Source organism: Rhinoderma darwinii, chromosome 5 (assembly GCF_050947455.1).
Source record: "Rhinoderma darwinii isolate aRhiDar2 chromosome 5, aRhiDar2.hap1, whole genome shotgun sequence".
Taxonomy (NCBI): domain Eukaryota; kingdom Metazoa; phylum Chordata; class Amphibia; order Anura; family Rhinodermatidae; genus Rhinoderma; species Rhinoderma darwinii.
The window spans coordinates 89691386-89709946 of NC_134691.1; the positions used below are offsets into that span (position 1 = coordinate 89691386).

The window sequence follows — 18561 nt, forward strand, 5'->3', positions numbered from 1 at the left end:
ACGCCCAGTTGTACTTTTACTTTTCAACACGCCCAGTTGTACTTTTGCGAGCCTCATTTGCATAAATACGAAAATGGTCATAACTTGGCCAAAAATGCTCGTTTTTAAAAAATAAAAACGTTACTGTAATCTACATTGCAGCGCCGATCTGCTGCAATAGCAGATAGGGGCTGCAAAATCTGGTGACAGAGCCTCTTTAATGGATTTATGTATTTTTCAACCTTATTACTGTATGTTACCTTGTTACTATGAAGTGAGCCTGATAAAAAATCATAGATTGGGATAGATTTTTATGTTATAGTTCAGACAAAATAGCTCTGAGCTGTTATACAGAACCAAAGAGCGTTATCATAAAAAAATGACAAGTGAAACTTTTCTAAGAGGACATCAATAACCCTAATAATTAACAATATAATTTAAATGTTCACATTTTGGAAATCACGCTAAAGGGGCTTTATGCTTTATACTTCCTCTGGTAGTTCTCCTATAAGAGGACTGTCAGTGACAAGATAGAAGGGCCACATGTAAAATTCATCCATTTCTATGTAGTAGTACAGAAAGATGAGTTTTGCAAAATCTACATCTCAGCACCCCAAATGGGTTTATTTCATTCCTAATATTTAGCTGCTAATATACTGTAATAGTATAAAACATTTTTGTCACTCACACTATGTCTCTCCACAAGAAGTTATGTGCATTTTATAAGGAGTTAAGCTACATAAAGGTTAGGCTTCAACGTTAGAACAAATAATAAAAACAATACAAGTAATAAATTGAGAATTTGTACAAAAAAAATTTGTTTGCAGGATTTCAAAAGAGCACACATGGATCAATCAGTATTACTCATCCTTTAGTTAAACCATGCAAGTTGATTATGAAGGGCTTTGTAAGCAGCTTACCAAGTAAATAAGTACTTCAATTGAGAATCACTGAACATATGTTACATTTTTGTGTAAACCAGTTGATCATTGTACACTTTATCTAGAGTTTGTATGGCTTTTATGTCTCAAGTACAGTTGAAATGAAACATAACAGTGAGAAATATTAACTGCTGAAACATTATGCAGGACCTCAATGGTAATACGGCCAGATTTAGTATTCCCCGCCCTTATTCTATGATCATGACATGAAATGATAGCTATACAAAATGCTCTAGTGTCAGAATAACGATGCAGCAATGATATAGGCATTGTTTGTTTCCTATAATTAAGTTTTACCAATTAGTCTTTTAGATAGTTGCCTTTACAGTTGGTTGAATATTTTTTGTTAACAACATAAATCCCATCCACAAAAAACATGAGGAAATATTTCAATTTTGGCACTTTTTGAAACTTTAGAAAATAAGTGCTTACTTCATGTTGTCATATTTTTATTATTTTTATATATATTTTTTTAATTTTATTTTTGAAGACAAATGTTAAAATACATAAAATAAAAAAGCGTCCTTGTTGCCAGAGCTATTGTAGTGAATGTCCTCTCTTTTCCAGCAAATGCTTTGATATGATATGTTAGGGACTGTACAGTAGGTCATAATCTTAAACCATAAAACTTTTTTCTGCTTAAAAAAATAAATCAGTAACCATTTAATTTTTCTCTGATTCCCAGTTCCAAAATGTCAGGCTTTCCTGCATTCAATAAATATTCATTCACAGTTTGCGTAGTCTCAGAAGATGAGTACATTTCTTTAGGACATATCAAGTTGAATACTTCATTTTACAAACACCTGCTGTGGTAGAAGTGGCTGATGCAGAGGCAGAAGCAGCTCCCAGGCTGTCTACAAAAAGAGGGTCCAAACAAGCCACTTTAGCCGCAAAAAATGAATGGATACAGTGAAGAACTGCAAATAGATTGGAGAACTCAAGTTCCTGAGAATAAAACATATAAAAATACAATATTATTGTATGCTAAATCTTAAAGTCCAGTTATAACTTCTAGAATAAAAACAGTGCAATGTAAATCTTGGACTTAGGATAGATCTACATATACTGTATCTCAGACATTTTTAAATAGCAAATGGTCCCAATTTCGGACATGATTCAATTCAGCAAATCACAAATGTAAACATCTTTAAGCCTGGGTGGGCCTTCTGTCCGTGCTTGGACCCAATACACCTTCACTGCTGTGTGGATGAAACAAAGGGACAACCACTGAAGCTAAGTCACAATGTATGTTTTCATCATCATTAAGTCATACTACTCTATTCCACGTTTTGAAACTAAAGAATTAGATGCACTTCCATATTAAATCCATATATGTACATAATGGCCATAACAAGGCCATGATGAAAAATGTATATTCCAAATTCAGTGTATTTAACTGTTTGCAAAAAAAATAATCTTTTGAAGGTTCTACACCTGCAGAAATCGAAGGTGCTGCCAGTCAACAACATACTTCTAATAGGCCAGCTCTCTAGGGCTATAGGTTAGATGACACGTAGAGGGATGACTGCTATAGGTCATTGGTTTCCATAATTAACAGAGCTTGAATGGAGGTGCTTAGGCTCAAATTAGCTTTAGTGGTACGTGTGGAACGCAAAATAGTCCCCTTGGCTTTTCATTTGCTATAAGGGCCATAAAGAAGGCCACAGTACATTAAAATGTCATGCCATTGAAGGCCAAGATTGGAAGTTGAATTGTCAGTGAGTTTAAGCAGTGAAGTCTGCCGGGTGTAAGGCTCATGTTCATATACACTTTATTTTATATTTCCACAGTATTATTGACTAAATTCCAATATTCGACTTATAATGTCCACACAACCAAAACCAAAAATGAGTGAAATTGTTTACCTTTGCTTCAATTTGTTTTGTATCTTGATTCTGGAACAAAAACTTTATTTTACTTTTTCCATCATCTGAAGATCCTTTTAGCTGAGAAAACTTATACCTCCATAGTATAGCCTTGGAAATAAAACAAGAAAGATAAAACTCAGAAGCTAATATCGGTACAATGTTCTCCCAAGTATATGCACATTTACACAAAAGCTCATCAAATGTGAAATGAAACATTACAATGAAATTGTTTTATAATCCATGTAGCATCCGGCTGTCATGGTCTATTATTGCATTGTGGATTCTAGTTAAAAGTTAGCTATTTAGACAGTTAGCTATTTGTACAAAATGTATTGAAAATCAGGAAACTATCTTTTAGTTATTGTGTCTTAGAATCTCAAAGTTATTGTGTATTTTGTGTGGCCTTACAAGTACTGTCAGTCTCTACAAAAACTCTTTGTTAAAAAATTGCTTTAAAATCTTTTTCATTTTCTTATCTAAAGAATCACTGGAATAATGATAGAGCTTTATAAAATATAACTTTTACTTCATATTGTTTAAAATAATGTGCAAAACATACAAGTAAAAGTTATATTTTATAAAGCTCTATCATTATTCCAGTGATTCTTTACTAATTCTAAATAGAGTATTTATGCTATAAAAAACCTTTGGTGGAAGGAATAAAAATACCACCTGACATCTATTCATTTTCTTATCTAACCATGTTGTATTGTATACTTTAACATATAATAGGAAAAACTAGAAGTACTTTACCACTTGAGATTTTACATATTATTTTATACATACAAACTGTACAGATTGATAGCTTTTTCTTCCAAATCAATAGTGAAGGATATTTTAAAGATAATTTATATTTCTCTTTGAGTACACCTTTAAAGAGGCTCTGTCACCAGATTCTCAAATTTCTATCTCCTATTGCATGTGATCGTCACTGCAATGTAGATAACAGTAAAAAAAAAATATTTTTTTAAAACGTTCATTTTTGGCCAAGTTATGAGCTATTTTATATATATATATATATATATATATATATATATATATATATATGCAAATGAGCTTTGAAATGGACAACTGGGCATGTTTGTATTCATATGTCCAACTGGGCGTGTATTGTGTTTTTAACTGGGCGTGTTTACTTGTTTTACTAACTGGGCGTTGTGGAGAGAAGTGTATGATGCTGACGAATCAGTGACCAATCAGCATCATGCACTCCTCTCCATTCATTTACACAGCAGCATCGTTCTTACTAGAACGATGTGCAGCCACATACACAAGTGTCCTGATAATGAATACACATGACCTCCAGCCTGGACGTCATGTGTACTCAGAATTCTGACACTTCTGAAACCTTTCTGTGAGATTTCCAGCAAGGGAAACTAAATCTCGTTTACCTCGTAATCTCGCGAGATTACGCGCGGCTTGCTGAAATCTCACAGAAAGGATTCAGAAGTGTCAGAATTCTGAGTACACATGACGTCCAGGCTGGATGTCATGTGTATTCATTATCAGGACACTTGTGTATGTGGCTGCACATCGTTCTAGTAAGAACACTATGTGCTGTGTAAATGAATGGAGAGGAGTGCATGATGCTGATTGGTCACTGATTCGTCAGCATCATACACTTCTCTCCACAACGCCCAGTTAGTAAAACAAGTAAACACGCCCAGTTAAAAACACAATACACGCCCAGTTGGACATACGAATAAAAACACGCCCAGTTGTCCATTTCAAAGCTCATTTGCATATATATATAAAATAGCTCATAACTAAAAATGAACGTTTTTTAAAAAAAAAAAAGGTTACTGTTATCTACATTGCAGCGCCGATCAGATGCAATAGGAGATAGGGATTTGAGAATCTGGTGACAGAGCCTCTTTAAGTGAATGTCCACTTTTTAACAATATGTCATTTTTAGACCGGAGCTCCATATTTTTTTTTCCAGGGCTTCAAATTCTGTGCATAGAGATAGAGCTAAATAATACATAGTTCAATGTATAACCAGTAGGCAGTAAGCGTCTTGGTTTCCTCTAGTCGTGGGTGCAGGCAGTCACATAGTAAAATATAACTATCTCTATGCTTCGGATTTAAAGCGCTATATAAAAAATGGAGTTCCAAACACTTTAAATATACATTAAGAAATAAATATGCACAACAATTTGGAACTATTTACATAAGAAATGGTTCAAATACACTCACTTACCTTTAAAAGCATTGATTTAATAAAAAAAAAAATTCAAAGTATGGCTAGGTTAGCATTTAATTGTGAGCTATGATGATGTTGATAGAAGATGGCTATGCAATTTTGGGTATTTGGTGCTTGGGTACTTTGGGGTAATGTCACTGTTTGTGTTTAATAGACTTGATATCTATGTACTGTAAGTATTATTTCTAGCATAGTATGTGTACATGTAGCTATTACATGATAAATTTTCTCACGATAGAAGGTGAGATCACGCTGTGCAGGGAAGGGGAGAATCTGTGTGACGTTCATAGGAGAGCGTCATACAGAAAACACAGACACCGCTCCCAGTGAAACCTCAGCGTTACCGCCTATTTGGTTAGTATAGCCTAATTAGCATAATAAGATAATGGCTCATAACTCAGAAAGTAAAAAACAAATTGGGATACAAATGACACTGACATCATTAGCGTGGCAGCGCCTATGGCATGAGGTAAATGAGGAAATTGGGCTTTCCTGAACTGGTGACAAGTCCTCTTTAAAAGACCATTTGTGTAAATTCTTCATTGTATGCAATATAGATTGACCTACGTGGTCAGAGAAATTAACCTTCCTAATTGCAGAGAAATGGGAAAAACATAGAATAATTAACTTTTTCTTATTATTGGTATTATTATTAATTTCAGTTCTATTCATTGCCTGATATACAACATCACTCCTAATTGTACAGATGGTTTACCTTTGTTGCAGCATCAAAGCAGATGAATCCCATGCCAAAGTCAATGGTAAGACCCATTAGATGACTTTCAATTACACAAGCATAAGTCTTACACTGAAAGGGGATAATATACCATCAGTTATTAATATTATCATTATAAGACAATGAAGTAATAATAACACTTAGGTACTATGACCTTCTTAAAATAATACATGATATATGGTAGATACCAAACAATCAAATATACTATTGTACAGTGTATTTCGTCCTATAAGTTTATATCCGCTAATGTATCAAGGGTTTCACAAATTTATGTTCGCGGAATGTATTTTAATTGTAATATCAGGACAAGCCAGCAACTTTGAAAGTCGTAGAAAATAGTCACAGATTTACGCCAACATGACTGCCAGCTGATCGCAACAAGCACTGTGTAGACCTACTAAGAACTAAGAATGTATCTACATGCTGATGATAAGGAAATCTTAAACAAACTCAATTGTCTCAGGGTGAAAGTAAATGAAAGCTTTATTAAGAAAGAAAAGTTACAATAATGAGAGAGAGATACAGAAGTAAGAAATAAGAATGGCCATGGAGATCCTCTCAAGAGAGATAGGCAGAAAACCTTAAGGTTGAATTTTAGATTAAACGTTTAAAGGTCTTTTCTGGCTAACTGCCATCAAGGAACCGCCTTACAAGTTATTGACCACAGAAGAAATACGTTCTAATAACACGTCATTCTATGTACAAACTTGATGTTGTCCGAATATCATGTCTGTCTCCAGTAAACTTGGCAGTCTTATATTAGAACAGCCTTGAATGCCTGGCTACGATGCCAACAGTCTGATGACATTCAGAGAATACTGTTTTGGAACAAACCTGAGCTGGCAAGATTATATAAAATAAATTTCAGACGCCAAGTATTCATAGCCAGAGTATACATATATGTAGCATAAGCATATAATATTGGCTATTGATTATTAGCAAAAGCTATACTGATTATATTTCTTTATCACTGAAGAGGTATACAACCTGCTGAGCCAACCACCACTTCCCCCGGGTTAATCTACCGCTATTCACAAACCCTATTTTTTTTCCATCCAATCCCTACTCATCAGCCTCAGTTTTGATAATCCATCTTAAAGGGGTTTTCCCATGAAGGACATTTATGACATATTCACAAGATATGTCATAAATGTCAGATAGATGCAGTCCCACCTCTGGGACCCGCAGCTATCTCTAGAACGGGGTCCACTAAACCCTGTTTTAGCTTTGTCTGATCTCGCTGCCTCCTGGCCACTTCCTGGTTAGGTAGTCGGGAGTTACGAAAGCAGCGTAGCCCACTGAGCTACGCTGTTTCCGTAACTCCCATAGTAGTGAATGGCAGTTATGGAAGCAGCGTAGCATGCAAGCTACGCCATTTCCGTAACTACAATTCAGCTCTATCGAATTTACGGAAACATTATAGCTCAGCGAGCTACGCTGCTTTCGTAACTCGTGACCATATAACCTCTCTCTGGTCGGAATTCACATCATTCAGCAGCAAAACAGAGAGCGGTTGAACAGAGTTTAGGGGGCCCCTTTCTGGAGATAGGTGCGGGTCTCAGAGGTGGGACCCACATTTATCTGAGATTTATTACATATCCTGTGGATATCACATAAACACAGCAAAAATTTGAACAGCATATTCCAACTAAATGATACAAAACGTGTATACAAGTTCCTACCTTCCCCAGATAGATATATATATATATATATATATATATATATATATATATATATATATATATATATATATATATATATATATATATATATATATATATGTAGGCTTAGTCCCAGATCTGGGTGTATGTGCAGAGTAGGTTCCCACCTTACAGAGGTTGCCTTGTCATGGCATGTGGGCAAACACTTTTTGATCAAAATGTGCACTAAGAACCTCCCTATTTGTAAGTAGATTTAGCAGTAATGCATATTTATTTATATTAAGTGGTTTAGGTGGCATTAGTGTTTGCAGTGTGCTGTTGCCATTTCTTTTTCTGCTATATCTTGTGGATATGTCATAAATGTCTCTCATGGGAAAACCCCATTAATTCATCCAATATCTGCAATTTGTTATTAACAAAACCTAGGTTCTTCAGGATTATAAAATGTTCTGGTTTATTAGACTCATAAAAAGTATATGAACTTTACTTGACAGAGTAGAGAACAACTATGAAGAAAGAGGTTCTGTTTTTCACACTGAGTAATGTCACGTATCTCTGATCAGTGATCTTGTAAAATTCCTGATTATCTTGCGATTTTGTGTTGAAACTATGGGCTGGATTATTTTGGATTATTGGTATTATTGGGATATCAAATGGTAGATTAATGGAATATCATTGTATTGATAAACTAATAGGGCACATGTAGTGCCTTAACATCTGATAAAGTTTCATAAAAAAGCCTCAGAAAACGAAACACCACAGATGGACTGGCGCAATATTGTATCTGTGTTCTGAATTCTAAATTGACATAAAAATGATTAAGTCTTTTTAATTTCTGGTCTACTTTGATATCACTTATGTGTCAATTTAAGTTAGGTTTTCCGAATGCATAATACATTATATGGAGAAAATAATTGGGACACCTACAGGAGCTTTTAGGACATCCCATTCTAAATCCTTAGGCATTTATATCGAGTTGGTCCCACTTTGCAGCTAAAATAGCTTCCACTCTTCTGGGAAGGCTTTCTACAAGAATCTGGAGTGTGTCTGTGGGAATTTTTGCTCATTCATCTAGAACATATTAATTTGTGAGGTCAGACACTGATGTTGGAGGAGAGGTCCTGATTCACAGGAAAAGAAGAGAGGATCGCCAGCAGGCGACAAGCCCAATTTCCCAACTACCAAATAAATTAGAATATACTTTATTAGGCTACGTATAGCAAGACAGACCACATAAACACATTTTAAAATTCTCACTACCCAGGACCAGACAAATAGTAGTGTACCTGTAAAGGTACAGGCATACAGTAGGTATTGGTAAGGAACGTATTCCTAAGTTTGGCAAGTTAGATTGTTAAATTGGCTAGTAGAATAGTGAGTCCGGTCAATGGTAGGTATTAAAATATAATTAGAAGCCCCCCCCCCCCCGACATGTTTCGCTACCAAGTAGCGTCCTCAGGGGTACACGGGGCTAATTATTACACTACTATTTGTCCGGTCCTGGGTAGTGAGAATTTTAAAATGTGTTTATGTGGTCTGTCTTGCTATACGTAGCCTAATAAAGTATATTCTAATTTATTTGGTAGTTGGGAAATTGGGCTTGTCGCCTGCTGGTGATCCTCTCTTCTTTTCCTGTGAATCATATATTGTGCCTGCCAATTACCTGGGGTCTCCCCTATCTGCTTTGTGTCTGGAGGAGAGGTCCTGGCTCGCAATTTCCATTCTAGTTCATCCCAAAAGGGCTTAATGAGGTTGAGGTCAGGGCTCTGTGCAGGCCAGTCAAGATCTTACAGACTAAACCTTGCTTTGTGCATTGGGGCACAGTCATTCTGGAACAGAAAAAGGCCTTCCCGAAACCGTTCCTACAAAGCTGGAAACATACAATTCTCCAAAATGTCTTGAACAAGGTATGCTGAAGTATTAAGATTTCCCTTCATTGGCACTAGGAGGTCTAGGCCAACCACTAAAAAAACATCCTCATACCATCCTCCACCAAACTTTACAGTTGGCACAATGCAGTCAGGCAGGTAACATTCTCCTGGCATACAACAAACCCAGACTCGTCCATCAGACTGACAGATGGGGAAGGGTAATTCATCTCTCCACAGAACACATTTCTACTGCTCCAGAGTCCAGTGGTGGCGAGCTTTACACCACTCCATACGATGCTTGGCATTGTGCTTGGTGATATAAGACTTGCATGCAGATGCTTGGCCATGGAAACCCACAACATAAAGCTACCGATGCAGTTTTTAAGCGGATGATAATGCCAGAGGCGGCTTGGAGCTCTGTAGTTATTGAGCCAGCAGAGCGTTGGTGACTTTTATGCACTATGTGCCTTAGTACTCGGTGACCCCATTCTGTAACTTCATGTGGTCTGCCACTTCATACCATGCTGGAATTCAGTGAGTTCTTTAGAATGACCCATTCTTTCGTAAATGTTAGTAAAAGCAGACTACATGGCTAGTGCTGGATTTTAAATACTTGTGGTAATGGAACTAAATGAAACACCTGAGTTTAATGATTAAGAGGTGTGTCCCAATACTTTTGTCCATATAGTGGTTGTAATACAATAAATAGAAAAAATGATAAAACTAAATGATAAACCTATTATAAATGTGTTATGTAACGTTTTATTGATCTTCTCAGGAACTCAAGTGCCAGGAAGGTAAGCATTGGAACCATGTACAGGACCTGTCATGAATACAAAGGCAGATCATGCTGGCAGCTAGAATTAAATAATGACTGAAGAGACACAGGATGCCCACCACTCAAGTAATGCACAAGGATGAGTGGCAAATTGCTCTTTTGAGCACAAAAATTGGCTTAATTTTTTATTTTTGTAAAATAACAGGCCATATTAAACAATACAAAGATATTATTCTTTTCCTTGTATTTTCTTTTTGTTATAGTCAGCTGAATCTCAGCTTGAAAATATAATTTTGGAATATTTATTTTTAGTTGAATGGACACGGTCATATTTATTGTATTTGTACTTTTGAACTCTCTTAGGGTGCCATTCTCCATCGAAAAAACAGCGTGTGATATAATTATCTAGACTAAAATTTTAATTTTTAGTATTCTGACATACTGTGAAACTATTTTTCCATAGGCATACCAGCTGTTCCTTTCATTAAAACATATCCTATAACAGGAAGGCTGACAGTGATAAATACATATTAATTATTTTATTCTATGATCAGAATTAAGCAAAAGGCTTTACAATCTAATTTAGCTGCTTGTGGGTGTTCTCGAATGATGCTAAAAATAAAAATAAGAATCATTTTCATACATATTGCTAGACATAACCTGACAAGAACTTTACATGACTGATTTGGTTTCTTAAAGCGTTCCACTCTTGTAGGACAAGAGCTTATACGCTATTAACTTATAGGGCCGCAATCAGAAATATCTGCCATACAGACAAATGGTCCAGGCACCTGAACTCCCTATGATGTCCATCAACCTCCAACTTGTACCCTATTACATACATTTGCAGGCCATCTAAGGGAAACTGTTATACTCAAGTACAGTGACCCAATGATTTTTAAATTAAGGGGAATAATATTACCTTTATGCAGTCTCTCAGACATGAACCATATATTTAGTGGGCCCATGAGGATGAGAGAACAGAAAAAAATTGGACCTGTGCATTTACACTTATATAAAATGAAGGGTACCCTGTTAAAACCATGTTTGCCCACCATTGTATATTAAATAGGGTCATTTAATTGTATTAGGGAAACTTTATAGCTCCCATTCAGAGATGGGGCTAGGGAGCGGGTGCTTGGCAGCCTACAGATGATTTTGGGCACTTTTTGTGTTTAAGCCCCTGACAGCAGTACCGCCTGCAATGCCCTGACTCATGCACAAGTAATATAGACTGGAGGCATATGGAGGCCTACTGTACCTCCATATGCCTTCAATTTCTTATGGAGTCATACAAAAGTTTTTTTGTCAGATTCAAATGGAATATGCTTTACTGGATGCCATGTTACAGATATATTCCCACCTAGAAGCATTGCTAGAGTCACTTGCGCAAGGAATAGGTACTAAATTGTATCATTGAAAACTTGTCCAGAATTCTCAATCTATGACTAGTATTTTACAGATAAAGTGTAATATATAAACTGATGGACGACTTCTGGTAAGTACTAACCACTACATATTGGTAGCAACCCACAAGATCTGCTATCTTGGAGATGCTGAGACTGGGTCATCTAGCCATCACAATTTGGCCTTTGTCAGAGTTGCTCAGATCCTTACACTTGCACATTTTTCCTGCTTCCAACACATAGACATCATCAAGAACTGACTGTTCACTTGCTGCCTGATATATCTCACCCTGTGACCGGTGTCATTGTAACAAAATAATCAATGTTATTCACTTCACCTGTCAGTGGGTTTAATGTTATGGATGAACGGTGTATGTTCTGCACAAATAAAAGCATTAGAAACAAGTGTTGTCTGATACTCTGTAAAGAAGACTAATTCAATTATTCATTTGCATTATACTGTACAATACATTCACAATTTAGATCTTGAAAAAGTGCTCAGAAACAAATGATTTTAAAAATAATTTCTTGCCTGGATCCTTTCAACTTCTAAAAAAGTTGCTGTCTGGAATGCTTTTTCCCAATGCACGAGCTCAGTCTCCAACTCCACAGAAAAGTACAAGTCCTCCCCAGATTCCGACTGAACACCATAGCAGTGTTTTCGGCGGTCCAGAAGATCACTGTCCTGATGAAAACCTGAAGTTATACAATCTGGCATACATCAAGTAATATTTCTTACATTACACTGCTTAAATAGATACACAAGCCATGATAGTACAAGTCAAATACAACCGCAACATAAACACTTTAAGCCCTTCCCACTGCAGCCACTTTTGTTTTGGACTTCCTGACAGAGCCTCATTTTTTAAATCTGACATGTGTCACCTTATGTGGTAATAACTTTGGAATGCTTTTACCTATCCAAGCGATTCTGAGATTGTTTTCTCATGACACATTGGACTTTTTGTTACTGGTAAAATTTTATTGATACATTCAGTATTTAATTGTGAAAAACACCAAAATGTAGCGAAAAAATTGCAAAAATTATAATTTTTAAGAATTTAAATGTATCTGCTTGTAAGACGGATAGTTATACGACACAAAATAGTTGGTATTTAACATTTCCGATATCTCTACTTCAGATTGGCATTATTTTTTTAACATCTTTTTATTTTTCTAAGACGTTACAAGGCTTAGAACTTTAGCAGAAATGTCTCACATTTTCAAGAAAATGTCAAAATGCTATTTTTACAGGGACTAGTTCAGCTGTAAAGTGGCTTTGAGGGCCTTATATATTAGAAATCCCCCATAAATCACCCCATTTTAAAAACTGCACCCCTCAAAGTATTTAAAACAGCATTTACAAAGTTTTTTTTAACCTTTTAGGCGTTTCACAAGAATTAAAGCAAAGTAGAGGTGAAATTGACACATTTCAATTTTTGTTGCAGAAATTCATTTTTAATCCATTTTCCCGAGAAATGCAAATCAATATTTATTGCCGTTTTTAGAAATATCCCACATGTGGCTCTAGTGTGCTAATGGACTGTAGCACAGGCCTCAGAAGCAAATGAGCACCTAGTGGGTTTTGGGGCCTTCTTTTTATTAGATTATATTTTAGGCACCATGTCAGGATTGAAGAGGGCTTATGATAGGTGGTTGCCATGGCTGCCTAGGGGCCTAATGAAGGCCCCCGGGACTGCCTTCACTCTGCCTCTGCTGCATTAACGGAAGCCTGTAAAAATGACAATATACTGCAATACATTAGTATTGCAGTGTATTGTACCAGCGATCTAACTATCGCTGGTTCAAGTCCTCTAGGGGAACTAATAAAATGTGTAAAAAAAAAAGTTTAATAAAGTTTTTAGTAGTGAAAAAAAATATAAAAAAATTAAAAGTAAAAAAAAAACCTTTTCCTCTAAAGTAATGTAAAAAATAGAAAAGGTAAACAAAATTGGTATTGCTGCGTCGTAAAAGTCTGAACTATTACAACATATAGCGTTATTTAACGCACAAGGTGAACGCCGTAAAAAAATAAAAAATGTAAACTGCCCAAATCGCTGTTTTTTGGTCAACTAAGCTTCCAAAACAAATGTAATAAAAAGTGATCAAAAAGTCGTATGTACAAATAAATAGTACCAATAAAAACTACAGCTCGTCCTTCAAAAAATAAGCCATCACACCGCTCAATTCACGGAAAAATAAAAAATTATGGCTCTTAAAATATGGTGAAACAAAACTATTTATTTTTTTAACAAAAACATTTTTTTTTTAAAAGTAGTAAAATATAAAAAATATATAAATTTGATATCACCGTAATTGTATTGAGCCACAGAATAAAGTTAAGTTGTTGTTTTTACCACACGGTGAAAGCCATAAAACAAAACCCAAAAAACAATAGAGGAATCACAGGTTTTTTCATTTCAGCCCGCAAATAATTTTTTTGCAGCTTCCCAGTACATTTTATAGTAAATGGTGCCATTACAAACTGCAACTCACGCCACTCTATTGACGGAAAAATAAAGGAGTTATGACGCTTGGAAGGTGGGGAGTGAAAAACTAAAATGAAAAATAAAAAAATGGCTCAGAACTTAAGGGGTTAAGTGCTGTAGTGAGCATTTTCACCCCACAGGTCTTTTCCATAAATGATTGCACTGCGGATGGTGCAAAGTAAAAATTTAATTTTTTCCCTAGATATGCCATTTCAGTGGTAATTATGTTGTGCCCAGCTTGTGCCACTGGAGACACACACCCAAAAAATCATTCAAAGGCTTCTCCTGGGTATGGTGATGCCATATATGTGGAAGTAAACTGCTGTTTTGGCACAGTTTAGGGCTCAGAAGTGGGCAGTGCCATTTGGATTTTGAAGCGTGACTTTTGTTTGGTAGTAGTTTTACTGGATTTTAACTTTATAATGTGGTGGCATATGTAATCTGGGCAGAGTACATCAGGGCATAATAAGAGGGTACAATAATGGGGTAAAAAAAAACATAAAATAATCCATATATGTGTGGTACACTGTAAAGCAATCCTTTATGCACAGGCCAGTGTCGCACTGATAAATTATGTCCTTTTATCCCCCTCTTGGTACACACTCTGCAACTTTGCAGTTTGGAGAATTTTGTTTGGAAAGTGTTGTCCTGGTATAATACAGGCACCCTCGCTTCCACCAGATACATTTCTAGTTCCCTAATTTTAGGGCCTTGATAAATCGCCTCTTGAAACAGAAGAAATGTTCCCCTCGGGCCTGCACAACTGCATATTTTTTGTTTCCTGACCTATGGAAGCCTTAACTTACTTTATTTTTTCTTGGATGTTGTATGAGGGCTGTTTATTTGTGGGATGAGCGGTCATTTTTATTGGTACCATTTTGGGGTACATGCAAATTTTTGACCACTTTTTATCCTATTGTTTGAGAGGCAAGGTGACCAAAAAACAGCAATTCTGGCATACTTTTATAGGTTTTTTTATACAGCGTTCACCGTGCATTATAAATTACATGTTAACTTTATTTTGCGGGTCAGTACGATTCCGGCGATACCTAATTTATAGCAATTTTTTATGTTTTACAACTTTTTGCACAGTAAAATTACTTTCGTAAAAAGAATGTATTTTTTCTGTCTCCATGTTGTGAGAACCATAACATTTAAATTATTTTGTCGACGGAGGTGTATGAGGGCTTGTTTTTTGCAAGACGAGCTATAGTTTTTATAGATACCATTTTTGGATACATGGGACTTTTTGATCACTTTTTATTCCAATTTTTGGAAGGCAAAGTGTCCAAAAAACAGCAATTCTGGCATAGTTTTTTCTTCCGTCTGGAATTTTGAGGCAGATTTTGACTCGCTGGCACGCCGTTTGCCGCATTTTTCGCTGCATTTTTTGCGTCGTTTTTCGGCCGCGGCCATTGAGTTCCGCAGGCAAGAAACACCACGAAAAACGCTTTCTCTGCCTCCCATTGATGTCAAGGGAAGGTCAGAGATGTAAACGCCCGAAGATAGGGCATGTCGCTTCCGTCTCCCATTTAAATCAATGGGAGACGTTTTCGGACATTTTTTGGCTTGTTTTCAGACGCAATTTTCGCGTAAAAAAACTTGCCAAAAAACTCAGAGTGAACTCCCCGCAAAGCTACCAAGAATAATAATAATAATAATAATAATAATAATATAAAATAAGTGCCATGGTGACTCATGATAACACTGTTTCATACTAGCTGCACTAGCCCATGGGGTTGCCTTCCAAACCTTGGAAACATACTTTTGCAGCTCACTTCTTATGTAACTAGCTCTAGAATTAGGATATGCCTAATATAATGATAATATAATATACTAGTATGTGACCAACCTGCATGGTTATATTCTCTGAATAAAGCTGCAGAACAGGTTGAAACTATATAAATATTATATGGATAAATATGGATGATAAATACATTAATAAATAAAGGCTTATATGGGTAAAACTGCCACTGAAAGGGACTTTGGGATCTTGGTGGACAGTAAACTTAAAGGCTATGTGCCGTACACCTGGAAGGATATTTTTTAAAATTATTATTGTTAAATCAATTTATTATGTGTTTATAAGCAATTTTCAAATTGACTTTTATTAAAAAAAAGTGTTAAACTTTTTGAGATACAGCTTATATATATATACTGTATACACAGAAGCTGTATCGTTCGCTCTCAGTCTAATCCGTCAGTTCAGCTAAATTGATGGCTTGGCTGAAAGCGGGTCCTGCGTGTCTCTGACAAACAGGCTATAGCTAATATTGATCACATCTAAGTTATTCCAGCTAATATCGATCAAATTCTTCTTTGTCCCCACTGATCAGACATAAAATTATAAAAATTAACCACCTCACTGCTCAGTCCCCCCCCCCCCCCGGTCCCCTCAAGCTCTCACAGCAGGCAGCGGCGCATTCAAGGTTCTGACGGCGTGCAGCTTCAAGGCCTTATATGCTACTCAGTACTCAATATCCTGAGTGCTGCGTCACATGCAATGTCCTGATGCTGCCCGTTGTCAGTACCCTGTATGCACTGTAGTCTGCTGTAAGAACCTGAGGGAATGTTGGGGCGAGAAGCGAGGTAAGTACATATTTTTTTAGAATTCCTTATATTATTTGACCCCCTAGTCTGATCAAGGGGGTGGGGTATGGTGCCTGACTCGGGCCTTTACCTTGTTACGCCCCACTACGCCAGCTATAGTAAATTTGTCGTTGGCCCTGCCCTTTCCGCTAAGCCTTGCCCACTTCTTTTCAAAAGTCCCGTGAGCTGTGTTAGCTGCACTAAGTTAAATGTCTTTCTCGCAAATTTTTAATTTTGAACCTTTTGCAGATTTTCTATGTAGAAAGGTTAATAAATTCCGCCTAGATTTTTTTTATTATTTTCCTGCAATAAAGTACTGATTTGTCTTATTTTTGACTTGGATTTGAGGAATTAATTTGTTAATTAGGATCATTAAGAGCCCTCAGTGTTACAGCGACCAAGGTAATTAGGCGACCAAGGGAATGGGTGGATTGCAGTACCAAGAAAGATAACAGAAAATGAGCAAATATACTATATACTACAAGCCATGGAAAAGCAATTCCAAAACATTTCCATTCTACATTCACATCCTCCTTACCTTAAAAATTTTAAACATAATTTCATATACTGTAAACTTTTTTTCTGCTCGCATCCAGTCCCATGTTGTTACCTTAGTTACAAACAGAAACATAATGAAAGGAATAATACAACCACGTTTATAATATTAATATATTTATTACTATAATCTTTAAAAACTATGCATGCTGTATGTCCAGATTTATGGTACTTACAGGAGGTGAATTGAATTTATAAAGTGATGGTCCTCTAAGGGCCAGAAACTTTGGTGTGTACATATGGTCTTGAAGATTATCTTGCTCCCGTTCCTCAACCCAGCCCATGTATATTATCTGTCAGTAATAAAAAATAAACTGGTCCTTTAATTGGTTCTTACTGTATCATGGATATGAAAAACTTTAGTTAATTACCTAAAAATATGACACTGAATAAGCCCCAAATTTTGTAACAATGATCTTTAAAGCGACCCTCCAGTCTCAGGACAAAATTATGTGATGGTGTATATGGAGTAATGTTATCTGGTGCTCTCCAGTTGTCCCCCTCTGCTGTGGAATCCGTCCATCCTCTCTGTGTTGTCACCAAATGACCGCAGCGCTTCTCAGACTGAGTCTAAGACACTCCCTCTGTTCATGGATTGGAAGGAACTGTTCACGTGAGCATCTCTGGCCAATCCGAGGACAGTGGAAGTTTCTCAGACTCGTAGTCTAAGAAGTGATGCGGCCATTTTGGGACAGCCCAGAGGAGACCCTAAAATTGCAGATCCACGGCAGAGAGGCAAAAGTGGAGGGCATCAGATATTCTTACTCCATATACACCATCATATTTAAAATGTTGTCCCGGGACCAGAGGGTCGCTTTAAGGTGATTATTCAAGAAAAGTCATCGGTATCTTTACTAAGTATATAAACATGAAGACAATAACAGTAGTGTTGCCCAAATGCTTTCTTTGACCACATGATACCCATTGTATATATATACTCTGTAAGTTTATATACATTTCTCATTGGAATATATTTTTTAGTGTTAGTCAATTTTAGTCATGTCAACAGAACATTGTATTTTATATTTTTATAGTCTAATATAGAAATAAATGGGTGTTTACTGAGAGACTGAGAGTTATACTGATTTTTATACCACCTCCTTGACCTGCTATTGCAAAAACATATAGGAAAATTGGCAGTTCATGCGAATGACCTTCTCCTTTAAGGTCTATGGTAGCCAGCAGCTCCTTGAGACTTCAAGGTAGAGACATACACACATGCCTGGCCATCTCTCCATCACCGAATGGCCATCAGGAGACCCTGAGAGGTGAAGGTCCCAGAGATTAAGAATGTATAAAATACCCATTTAAATAGTGATTACGAGACCTAGGTGGAAAGGGGACACATGGTAGGCTGCATGCTAGAATTAGCCTGTAAGGTGTATGTCGGGGCAGGGATCTAAAGGCACCCCTGCAATCACTGAACAACCAGTTATGATCTGGATTTGATTTTTACAACGGGTTAGGAAGAATTAACCTAAGCCG

General features: G+C 36.5%; 1 protein-coding gene across 3 annotated transcripts in view; it reads right to left on the minus strand.

Moving 5' to 3' along the window:
- Positions 1-209: 209 nt before the first annotated feature.
- The window catches only part of SNTG1 (syntrophin gamma 1), a 505846-nt gene continuing 487494 nt past the window's right edge, over positions 210-18561 (minus strand). For all 3 annotated transcript variants that reach the window (XM_075826260.1, XM_075826258.1, XM_075826259.1), the window contains 6 exons: positions 17253-17369; positions 17060-17131; positions 11976-12128; positions 5707-5799; positions 2786-2896; positions 210-1865 (listed from right to left, as the gene is read on the minus strand). In XM_075826260.1, coding sequence (XP_075682375.1) covers positions 1695-1865; positions 2786-2896; positions 5707-5799; positions 11976-12128; positions 17060-17131; positions 17253-17369 — 717 coding nt within the window. In that variant the 3' untranslated portion in view covers positions 210-1694. The remainder of the gene's footprint in view (positions 1866-2785; positions 2897-5706; positions 5800-11975; positions 12129-17059; positions 17132-17252; positions 17370-18561) is intronic.